Here is a 12,329-nt window from a genome sequence, read left to right as displayed (position 1 = left end):
GACACACAGGCATATGTAGATGTTCCATAGGACACACATACACACACAGCTGCTGTGGTGAGAATGATGAGTTCTCTGCTTGTTCATGTCCCGTGGTGCGATGGTTGCCTAGTAACCATCTCCAGCTGATACTTTCTGCCGCCCCAGATTCTGACGCTATATTTCATTCCTTTGCACTGCAGTAATAACATGGCCGACAGTAAATGAATGGATCTTATTTCCCCTTTTAGTCTGTGTTAAAGATATTAACTCTTAATTGCATCCATGTTCTGGTGCTCACATGAGCAGAGCTTTCCAGCAAAATGACTGACCTCAAGTCCTGCTGACCTAGCCAGGCAGTAGGGGATGGATAATACAAAGCCCTTCACAGGGCAGTCATTGGTTCCAAGTTGGGATTGTGGATGGAATACAGACCCATTAGGTTAGTGCTTCCCAGAGGTTTTTAACCACCTGGTAGCTATTTAGAGGCTTATGTCAAATGAGTTGGTTCCAATGACGACCCCACAATTGAGCAGTGGGGTTTTCATGTTCTGTGTCACAGGTCTAGGACTAAGCTGGACCTGTATGTGAGGACCCCACACCTTCCAGAGCACAGAGTTAGCCTGAGATCACTCTGCTCTGTGGGTGGGGATCCTATACGCAGCTTGCAACCTCATATTCAACTCCTATTCATATGTGTTGGAGCCTGCTTGTTAACAGAGATCCCAGCTTTACGCCAGGAGCATTCAAAATCCTCGTCCCTAGTGGCAGCAGTGATTTAGTGTCACAGCAGGATGTAGAAAGTAGGCTGGGCGGGGTGCTTGCAACCCTCAGGCTCTGAATCACTTCAATGCCAGCATTAAATATTAACTGAAAGATTTTTCATGGAGTCAGGTCTGAGCCTGCAGTGAAAGGAGAGATGGAGAGCTTCAAAGCTAACACTTCTCATCTGGCTGTGTGTCAGAGCACTCTGTTGCCATGACATCGTTGCAGAGAAGTGATCAGATTCCTGCCTCCCATTCCTCACCTGCTTGCTGGAGTTGAGTCACCCTTGGGGCAGGGAGTCCATGATGGTCCTTTCCAGTGCTTTTATGGACTCAGGACTTCCTACCATGCAGTACAACAGCAGAACACTGCATTCCTTCACTCCCCTCCCAGCAAAGTAAATCACAAATGATGTGCTGCTAATATTTGGGTATTGAAGCATTATGGTCCTTCCCAAGTAGCAGACAGGAAGGGTCATGTTGGTTGATGCCAACACATGCCACCCTGCAGTTTTTCACTTCCCTCTCCATCTGTGACTCAAGCACCGTCCTTTGGTAGGATGATGGTAACAGCACATGGACTAGGTGCAAGAAATGTCACACTAAGACAAACCTCTCCTCTCTTCACCCTCAACATAGGAGAAACACAATTGCTGTCAGCCCAATGGTCTCCTACTTGAAATTCCTTTGCTGACACACTCTTGGAACAAATTTGTAAGGCATACACTCCAGCCAGTGATGAAAGGACTGCAGCTACTTCCATTCCAGGAAGGAGAAGGCCCCAGAAAGACTCATGACTGTTGGCTACAGCCTGAAATGGTTATAGGGGATGGCATAGGAGAACATGTGTATCTCTGGCTGCCCCAGTTGCACTTGCTTTAGAAAACTCAGGAGTTTTATCTTTCGGTCATGGGGTTAATTGCTGGGGACCATCCAACTTTGGCAAATAGTGCTTGTTTTGTGCAGGTCACAGAGACATAGCTGAAGCCACATGAGCATGGGGCAGATAACAGACAGACAGTGGGTCCAAGAGATTGTTTGCTGAGGTAACCCCTTCCCTCTCAATCTGATCTCTACAGGTCAGCCTGACCCCTTGAGCACCCATGACCAGGATGCATGTGTATGTGTGCATGCACAGCTATTAACTATTCATTACTATGAAATAAATAAAATTAAAGAAACTAAAGTGTGTTTCAGAAAAGCCATAACAGACTGCAAACCCAAAAGAGGCAGGATCTCAGAGTCTCTTGTCTGACTTACCGTTCAGGCTCTGAGGAATGTAAATGTAGTGTGAGGAGGATGAAAGACTTAGAACACAAGGACCAAGATTTTCACTGGCCAAGTGTCCAGATTACCCTGGAGCCCTTTCCAGTAGTGCTCAGTTAGTTTTAAAAAAGGAGGAACTGGTTTGTTGGTGGGCTGCAGCACGCTAGTTCCTATGAGGTAAGAGAAGGGGAGTAGGTGGCTCTGGCGATACAGGTATTTTCTACTCTTAAGTCACCGGTTCCACGTTGGCAAGGAGGTAGAATTCCATTTCCCATCTGAAAGGTGAGGTCTACATGAAAGGACACAGGCCTTTGCTCCTACTGCACGTGACATGATCTCAATGAAAAATAAATTCTGATGGCATTGGCATTATTAGATTATGGGTTTACAGTACAGCCAAGCATTTTTCAGATCTTCTAAAAAGGATGGTCCCTGCCTTTAGAGCTCACATATTTATGCAAAACAGAGATTAGGGAACAAGGCTAACAAATGGAGATTTTTTTAATGCAAGTCAATTAGTTCCACTGTAGGCAGTAATGGGTCATATGGACTAAAATGTACACAAGGTAGGGACCTTGAGGATAGACAACAACCTGCACGGATTGTAGCACTTGTTGGGCTCTCTTCTGAAAATGTCAATGATTAAATGAGCCAGAGACTCAAATCCTCTTTAGAGGCTGTCCCTTTAGAACAGGACTGAGATAGATTAGCAGACGGTACAAGGGGTGTAGCTTGCCCTGCTGCTGCTTTTATTGAACCTGCTTTAGGGATAAACAGAAGACTTTGGTCTCCAGCACTGCTGATCTGGCAACTTTCCTTCAGCACTGAAACCGCCCACCAGCACAAAACCAAAATTAAAGAGGACAGAACTCCTTCCTCCCACCACAAGTTACCGAGCCAACAGCCAAGGGAGTGAAGACATGTCCCAAGCATGATGTCTGAAGTAAGTCACAGTTGGCTGCCTTCCCTTTGTGCCCACACCTTGATGGGTTCTAAAGAAAAAACCCAAAACACAAAAGCCCTCATTGTAAAACTTTTTATTGTTAAAAAAATCCCCATATTCATATAAATAAATCACTTATGTAAAATACAAGTAGGTTCATTCTCTCTCTTAACACCTTCCCCACAGCTTTAAAAAAGATAAAGCAGACCAACGAACAAATGTATATTAAACCTAAGATGACTGACAAACTGGCAGCTCACATGGAGCTCCCTCCTACTACAAACCTCTAAATAAGGTATTGATTGTGCACAATACTGGCATCCATGCTGTGCCCAGATCTTTTGCTTCCCTTAAGAATACATTAAAATGCTGTATTGAGTTCTCACCCACTCCCCAATGTGCCAGCAACTGCAAACATTTTAGAGCTATGCTGCTGCTTAGTAGGTGTGAGAAGGAGGGGTCAGTTTGCATAGCAACTACCCACTGGGTTTGGATTTTTAATTTATCTATTTCTTCTCACACCCAGGCAATTCAGCTGTCATGTTCTTGGCCCAGAGAGTGGGAGAGAAGTGCAGGAAAGCAGACTTAGCCCCTAGCACTGTTTGGGACAGTGTGAGAGGATTCTTGTTATGACCTGTTCCAAGAGGTCATCCAAGATGGAGACAGAAAGAAAACAAGAAACAAAACACTGATGGATCAGAATGGGACAGACATTGGTCTCCAGAACCTTTCTATGGTGTAGGAGGGACTTCAAAGAAGAGAGAAACCAGTGTGGAAATATGAGAGAAAAAGATGGTATAGCTTGATTAGCACCCTTTTTCCTTTTGCACACACTCCTAGCTCTGATGAATGGCTTCATAAACATCCCATGGGTTTACCTGCCCACCAGATCCCTTCCTACCCTTATCATTTAAGCAAAGAGACACACAAGATCGAAGTGAGATACTCTTCAAACTTGTATTAGATAGTTCAGTAGATTTTACTCACACACAGAGTATCTCAGGAAACTAGTATGTAAGTATGAAAAAACCCACCCAAAATTTCCTATTAAAATAAAGCCCTGCCTCAAGATTGTACAAAAACCCGAGAAAGAGAAATCCCTTGTATGTGGTGAGCCAGGGACATGAGATTTGTCAAGAGCACTTCCAGACACAAACAGCCAGGCTGCCGCCAAAGAACATGTACAGCAGGTTCTTCACCTCATGGGTGATCTCAAAGCCAAAGCCCTCACCAATCACTACATGCCAGGAGGAGCCAAACTTCTTGTCCATCGTCTCTTTGATCATCTTAGCAGCACTCTGAGGAATAAAGAGAAAGAGTCCAGGAGCATGCAGAGGGAGCAGCAGGTCAGAGAGATGGGAGGGGTGTGTTTGTGTATAAAATTCCCCACTCCTCCTCTCCTTTCAATGTGACTCAAGAGGAGGGTGAGAACTAGGGTGAGATTACAGTACAGCACAGCTACACTGAAGAGCACCCAGACTACCCAGTCTGAGACATTAGAACAGGGTGGGCAAAAAGGCCTCTGCGGGCCGGATCCAGCCCACGAAGCAGGTGGATCCGGCCCTTGGAGGCCTTTCCACTCCCCCACCCCCAGGCCAATTATGGCCTGGGGGCAGGAGGAGCATGCAAAGTTTTCTCCGCCCTACCAGGTGGCTCTTGGAAGGGCCAGATGCTCCTGGTATGGTGGGAGGAGCGCAAAGTTTCCTCCGCTCTGTCCCTGCCCTGTGAGCAGCATGTGGCGCTTCCAAGTGCCATGCACTCCTGGCAGGACAGGAGGAGACTTCACATGCTCCACCACTCCCAGGCCCTGATTGGTCTGGGGGCAGGGGAGCGTGGGAAGTCTCCTCCCAGCCAGGGGCATGGGCACCTAGGAAGAATGGGGGAGGAGAAGGGGGTGAGCAAAGGCTCTCTCCCACCCCCAATCATGGTCTGGGAATGGGGAACCAGGAAGTATCCCAGCCCCATCCCGGAAGCCCAGGTCCACTTCAGAATTTTGTGAAGTGGCCTCCAGCAAAAAATTATTGCCCACCTCTGCATTAGAGGTTTGTATCTGGAATCTGATTCTCCTCTCACTCACATTGGTCTGAATTAGGACTTGGCCCACTTAGGTCTCATAAGAATAAGATGAACGTGAGGGGGGAAATCAGATAACTATTCTTTATTGTTTTTGAGGGAATTCCTGTTTCCTCGCTGCAAATCAGCAAAACAACTTTTGGGACTTGGCCAGGCTGTGAATGCCTTTTTCCCCAATAGCACATCACACTATGTATTAGTTAGAGAAGAGGTGAGAGAGGTGGGGAGATGCTGGACAGTGGCACAAGGCACTTTCCCAAACCTTGGACAAGCAGAAGATATGAAAAGCTCCCTCACTATCTAGTTCTGGCTCATTCCCAGCACCGAAAATCCATTGTAACACCAGAGTGTCCCCTTTGCTCAGTTGGAAATCATCTGAGCAGGGATAAAGGGATGTTCTAGACCAAGTGTGTTAATTTAGGAGGAAGCTATAATCTCTTTACCAGTGCAATGCCCCCTTGTGACATTTTGGATCAGAGACCTCTCTTCCACTTTACTCAGAATACAGAAAGCTGACTTACAAGAGGCCATGGGATGCTGCTTGTAAATCAGAATAGACCTGAAGGTTCTCTGATCAATGCTGGAAGCCTCGTCTGAGATTCTAATCACCCTTCCTTCCCCGTCCCTTTTTTGAATGTGTTCAGTACAGGAACAAAGCAACAGACAATCAGGACCAGGATGTCTGGCCTCCTTTCTGCCGCTCCCCTTTACTCTTGCTCAGAAGATTCCTCAATATGAAGACCAGCATGTCCTGACAGAAGAAGTAACCTTCTTAGCATGGACCATTACCTCATTGTTGGTGGCATATTTCTCACAGGCAGTGACACACAGCTCCATGGCCTCCACACGCATCTCCTCTGGCATGTCTGTGTGCTGGTTAAAACAAATAAAAGGGAGCTCAGCAACTCAAAGAGCTGGGCACAAACCCAAAGAGCAGAAAAGCTGGTGTTATCTGTTCCCTCTATCATGCCACGGCTGTACTCTACATTCTTGGATATAAAACAGAAGAAACCAGACATGCTAGCTTCTCTGCTCTGTGCCTAGAGGATGCAAGAGCATCACCCAGAAGAAAGTTTAAATGCCAAGGGCTTGATATAAAACATAGCTCTGCCTTTGGAGAAATGCAGATGTTTAACATGGAAAAAGCTTATCAGGTCACATTTTGTTCATGCCTCCCTCCCAGCCAAAGCAGAATTGCTCCCTTGTTGTATTCCAATGATTCAGTGATTTAAAATAAGTTTCTAACTTTTCCTTTAGGAGAGTATTTCGCAGTCTAACATACCTTGCAGTGACTGCCATCTGAGGCTTTCCCTTCACTCATTTGCATTCTTTCATTCTTACCTTTAACTCTGGGACCCCCTAAGAAATTCCTTTCCCTTCTTGGTGTGCTTCATTGTCACATAGCAAAGTTAAAGATATTTAGGACCAAATTCAGGAGTGTTGTGAGCAATGTGGAGAGTTGGAGAAGAAAATGGATATAGATGACAAAGCAATGAGACTTGTCCCAATTTGGCATCGATTGAGTTTCTAAGACAGGCTTGGGCAAAATACAGCCCACAGGAAGCCCCAGGCAGGCTCCCCAACTGCCTCACCCCACGCACTTGCTGCTCAGAAACTCAGCTGCAGGGCAGTTTTTCTTTAAAACTTGTGAGTCTGGAGGGGAGAGGAGGAGGGAAGGCTTTAAGAGCTGCTCCCACCCCAGCACAATCCCATTGGCAGGTTTCTGGCCAGAAATTGGCCAATGGGAGCTGCCTGTTTCAATAATAGGCAGTCAAAAAGCACAAGGGGCTCCAGAGCACATGACTGCAGCCTGTGCAGGAGCAGGGCAGGCAGGGAGGCTGATTCAGAAATGGCTGCTGGCTGACAAGTCTCCTGGCCAGATCCTGTCCCTGGCATCCCAGTCCCTCCCTTCCCCAACCATCTGCCCCCCCACTCCACATACCCAAATTCTCTGCCCCCCTCCTGTATCCATATCCTCTCCCAGATTCAGCCCCCCAATCCTCTGCCCCAGATCACAGTCCCCTCCTGCCCTAGCTCACAACCCAAATCCCTGTATCCGCTCCTGTACCCCAATTCCCTGCCCTAGGTCAATCCAACCCCCTCCACCCCAGTCCAGTGGCCCAGGTCACAACCTCCTTCACCCAAACTCCCTCCCTTACCCCAAGCTCCCTTCTGAACCCAACGTCCATCCCAGACCCTGCACCTCCTTCGTTAATATCATGGAAGAGTGTAGCCCTCGACCACCTTCCAAATTCTTGGAGCGGCCCCCTCCATCAAAAATTATCGCCCACCCCTGTTCTAAGACAAGCACGACACATCCAGTGGAGTTAAGGTCTGCTCTCAGTTGCATCAGTGTAGTCAATGGAAGACCAGAGTAAGTAAGAACAGAATAAAGGGATGAGAAGAGGTAGGTATAAAAGAAAAAATAACTAATGGAAGAGCTAAGATAAAGGGAAGATGTGTTAGTTGCTCTCCTTTTAATTTCTTTTTCCTATATTTCTTTTGTACATCCTCTCCTGTACAACCTCAAGATTTCAGCTGCACTCATTTCTGCACAATCATTCAACGTCAAATATGTAAAAGTTATACTGCATTTACTATTTATATCTAGTTTCTGAACAATTTATACCACTATTTACAACACTGCTAATTATAAGCTCTTCCTCTCCTATGGGAATTGCACCTATTTATTCCAAGCTGAATTTAAAATTTACTTATCTTACCCTTTCCTTATAGATCATTATATTTTGTGCTCCTTTTATGGTAAGAATAGGCAGGCAGTCCTGAGATATTATTGCAACAAGTCCTACAAAGAAACCTAAGGCACCCATTGTTCTCTTTTCTTTTCTTTTATTGCCTAGAGATGTCTCTTTCTCATGCACCTTTGAAAAATACCAAGCTGCACAGATGATCCTGAATGTGGTGGGAGTGCTGTAAAGACAGCATGCTCAGTGCTGAAGGAGTGGGGTCAAAAAAGGATTGCTTTCCATAGCCTTAGCTAGTTCTGGCTGGCTTGGAGACAACATTGATTAGCTTTGGAGTAGGCTTCTTCTAAGTTGCCTCACAGTAGAGTGGAACATGGGAAAATGGTAGGAGGATGCAGCCATCAGATAGAAGTGGTGTGATACAAACATATTCTTGTAGCAACTCAAAGTTGAAAATTTACTGGTATGGAGTAGGGATGTAAAATCCTGTTTACATCTCGTACACATAACGTTTAACCAGTTAACCGCTTAAAAGGGAGCTGGCAGGGGGCAAGCCCTGTGGTATGGCAGGCTGCTCTGGCCAGTCTGGGCCCACCGTGGGCAGGGGCTGTTCCAGCCAAGCTGAGGCCATCACACCATGCCACAGGCAGATGGGGAACTGCTCCAGCCTGGCCAGGCCACCAGTTAACTATTCACATCCCTAGTCTGGAGGGCAGGTAGGAATGGAACGCATTAATCTCCCATCCTTGTACCCTGACATTCTTATGATCATACAAGCCACGCTTGTTCTTACCCTGATCAGCGGGAAGCTGTGAAGTCTTTTATAATCTGCCTCCTCTTTTTTCCCCTCCCCAGTGTCTGCCATGGTCCTTCCACTGTGACCCTGGGAAGGGTAGAGGTGCTTACTTAAGACCAGTCAGATGCCGCTGTGCAGATTGGCAAGAGGGATGGAACGCTCAAGAATCAGGCAGAATACAGTTTCAGCAGAAGCAAGAGGTTCTCTGCCCAAAGGACATTGCTTAAAAGAGAAGGGGAAAAAAATAAGTTAATTTTAAGAAGGCCCAGTTTGATCACTCTGAGATGCAAGGTGTGAGTCCTGCCATCTCCTCCGTTGCTTACTGCTTCTCAATACTCCACAGCGTATAATTAACCTGGAGAACTCTGTTGCAAGAGTTTCGAGGCAAAGAGCTTACAAAAAGTAGTCACTTTCCAGAGTCAAGACTTTGAATGTGCTGCACCTCCCACGGTCATAATTCCATAAAGAGGCATAGAGCTCTGGCTTGATGGCTGCTTAGTTGCTGGCAATGGGGCAGGCCACAATGAAGTTATAGCAGAGCTTTCCAATAACCAGAAAGCATGGCATCAATCATCCTCTGCTTTAAGTAGCTGTCCCATTCTTTTCAGGATACAATATTAATGGGGGCAAAATGTGCATGCAACAGGAACAGATTTTCCATGGATTTTAGGACAGAAATAGTTAATGGGTTGTTTTAGTTTGTTTTACAACTTCTTTTTTAACTCCTGGGTTTGTCAACAAATGCAATACCACACCAGAGTCTGTTACCTCACTTCTCCTGGTCGATTCCTGGCCAGTTGCTCAAAAGGTGATGCAGTCCCACAGCGCTCTCTGATGGGCAAATTCAGAACATTTCATCTTGATCTTCTTTGATCCTTCTATGCGGCTTAAGACACTTCCCTACACCCACAGAGAAAGCAGGAACATCAGAAATATATTTTGAAATGAGTCATAGTAATGCCATCTGGAGACATACTAGCTGAAGTAACAAGTACTAGGGCTACTGGTTCTCCCAGATGGGATTGTGAGTGTTTTTACACAAAATTCTGAAGTACCCAGCTGTGCAGTCAGCACTAGTCACAGACTGTGGAAGCCAGGAGAGTAAACTGGATGGCTGAAACAAGGCAATTCCTTCAAGCTGTGCAATATTTTGGGTTCATCTCCCAAACTTCTCAGCCACAACCCCAGGCCCCGTGGTATAAACACAATCCATCTTAGAGTTGCTCATATACAGTGCCCAGTTTAAACACACAGGCAGGTTGGGGAGAAATACTGTCATGAGGCATTGCACCCATAAAACGTCTTTTAATTTTAAAAAGAGCTGGTTTATAATAACCTCGTGGAAGATTCACTGGCAACCCGTTTCTGTTTCACGGCATCAGACTCTCTTCTGAACACCGCCCCGTCACACGCCGACGGGTACCAGACCCACCTGATGCGGGGGGGGGGGGGGGGTAAAGAGGGAAAATATGGTCTAGGGAAGGAGAAAAAATAATCGACCCCCCCCCCTTCAATGTGTTTGGCCTCGGTGTCTCAGGTGATCCTCACGGGCAAGGGCTGAGTTACCAGAGCCCCCCACCGCACCCTCCATGCGCACAAGGGGAGGCCTCCCTGGGGTGGCTGGGGCCAACAAGCCGGAGAAGGGAATCAGCCAGGAGCCCCCCCCCCCCAATCATGGAGGGCCCTGCAGATCGCACGGGCCGGGGGAGGGGCTGTAACAGCGCCCAGCAGGGACGCGGGCGGGGGCTCTATTCCGGGTGGGCGGGAGCCTGGCTGCGGCGGGAGCCTTCCTGACGAGAGCCCCGGCTGGGTGGGGTCTCTAGTACGGGGCGGGGGCCTGTCCGCTGACAGCCCGGGCCGGGGCGGGGAGCGACACGGTCTCACCTGCGCCTCCGAGACCAAAAATATCAGCTTCGCCCGGTTGTTAAGGAGAGAAACGTGCTTGTCTTAGCAACCAGCGTCGGAAGTCCCGCCTCCCCCTTCCTCATTGGCTGGAATGGGGAGTTCGAAACATCGTATTGGTTCCAAGGCTTGTCGATGTCGTGAAAGGGTCCTTCAAGCTTGGGGTGAGAGGTGTCTTACTGCTGCCTGATTCACACGTGAGCCCAATGTGTTAGGAAAGGGACCCTCTATTAGTGGTTCAGGTTATTGATAGGGAAGTGTTCAGAGCCTACAGCAGGCACTAGTCCCTCAGCATCTCAGGATACAGCACAGTACCCTGCCAACACAGTGCCATCTTCATATCAAAGCACTGCCTGCAAGAACATAGGGCTATGCCAAGCTAGTGGTGTGCTACAGCATCACCCATGCCACACCTTGACACCGGGGTGCTGCGAGACCACTGCACCATGACTTCTATCCCATGGCAGCAGGGTGCTTCAAGCCTGCTACAACACCGTGCACTTATATGCCACCACATCACACATGCCATGACAGTATGACACAAGAAGCCAATCAACAGAATCTACAGCTTTAGGCAACACTTTGATCTGCCACCCCTCCATATCTGTTATGATGGAAGGGATTTGCCACCCTTGGCAGCTGCCTCACTTGCATATAGCTAGAGCAGTCTTTGCATGGCACTGTGAGACCTGCACACCATAACATTGCCAAGACATGGTCTAATCTACACCATGAAACTATGAGTCCTTTATACCACAAAGCTATCCATGCCATGGTACTGATACTGGCAATTCATAGTTTTGCCACATGCTGTCAAAAGATGGTCAGATTATCACTCTGGGGTACCAGCATGCCACAACAGCACTACCCACTCCACAATGCCTTCATGCTGTGGAACTATTCATGACAGTTCTATGCCACTGCCACTCGCTGACACCTTGTCTTCCTATGCAGATGTTACCTTGAGGTTCCATCCTTATTCATTAGTCCTTCCTTGCAACAAGATGATTGTATTAGTAGTACTGCTCCAAAGCCACTTCCTTCCCCGTTGGAGACTGAAAGCGTAATACTTTCAAGAGACAATTCTTCAAATAGATCATCACAGTTCTGGGGCTACTGGACGGCTTTATGAGCATTCTGAAGAAATTGCAGATTATTTGTGTTGGCTTTTCTTCTCATCTAAAAAAGAAATAGCCTAAAATTTGTGAGCAAGCCTTCAGCAGCATTGAGTTTTTAGAACTTCTCCTCACAAAATTGTTTGCATGGTTGCTATAGAGCAGGGGTCTCACACTCAATTTTCCTTAGTGCCAGTGCTAGTCCTCAAATCCTCCTACCGGGCATCTCCTCCAGCAGGGCTCTAAGGGCCAGGGGTCTCTCTGTGTTCCCCCCACGTATCTCCTGACCCCTCCTGCTGGCCCACACACTCCCCCCATCCCCATACATGTTCCCACCCTACCTGCTGCCCCAGGGTTATTTAAAACCTGCCATGCCCCTCCCCACTGGCACTGCTAGCTCCATGCTGCTTCTGGTAGATTCTTGTGGCACAGTAGAGGTGTGTGCAGAGCCATCCTGTCCATAGGTGTAAACTGTGACACTATTAACTCATTTTGTGAAACTGACTAGATATTAGTGATGCCAACTCTCCTGATTTGATCACAAGTTTCCTGATAATTGGGGCTTCCCCCCTCCCCCGGAAAACTCCCACTATGTTATTAGAATTAAACCAATTCTGGGAACTTCACTACCTATGCCTCATGCACCTCTATCAACTGTGATCGCTCTAATTTAGTAGATTATACTTGTTTGTTGGTACACAATCTTAGAAGAGAATCCGAGCCTTCTCTTTCTTTTTTCCTTTTATATTTAAAGGAAGACTTCAAGTTTCATAGTTTGTGGAGAAA

The 12,329-nt window shown here is 47.2% G+C and overlaps 1 protein-coding gene across 2 annotated transcripts; it reads right to left on the bottom strand.

The window, feature by feature from the left end:
* Positions 1–3,031: 3,031 nt before the first annotated feature.
* DNAL4 (dynein axonemal light chain 4) lies at positions 3,032–10,535 on the bottom strand. 2 transcript variants are annotated; one of them, XM_006118965.4, is made up of 5 exons: positions 10,411–10,535; positions 9,295–9,426; positions 8,524–8,748; positions 5,815–5,898; positions 3,032–4,250 (listed from the first exon to the last, which is right to left on the bottom strand). In XM_006118965.4, exons 3-5 carry the CDS (start codon positions 8,593–8,595, stop codon positions 4,086–4,088), a joined length of 321 nt encoding a protein of 106 aa, XP_006119027.1. In that variant the 5' UTR covers positions 8,596–8,748; positions 9,295–9,426; positions 10,411–10,535; the 3' UTR covers positions 3,032–4,085. The 2 variants fall into 2 exon arrangements, with proteins under 2 accessions (XP_006119027.1, XP_089637338.1); XM_089781212.1 differs by lacking the exon at positions 10,411–10,535 and adding an exon at positions 9,863–10,014.
* Between the last annotated feature and the right edge of the window lie 1,794 nt (positions 10,536–12,329).

This window comes from Pelodiscus sinensis, chromosome 1, assembly GCF_052426305.1.
Source record: "Pelodiscus sinensis isolate ZL-2025 chromosome 1, ASM5242630v1, whole genome shotgun sequence".
NCBI lineage: Eukaryota > Metazoa > Chordata > Testudines > Trionychidae > Pelodiscus > Pelodiscus sinensis.
Note: the sequence above shows the minus strand (reverse complement) of the source record. Positions and strands in the feature narration are given on the sequence as shown.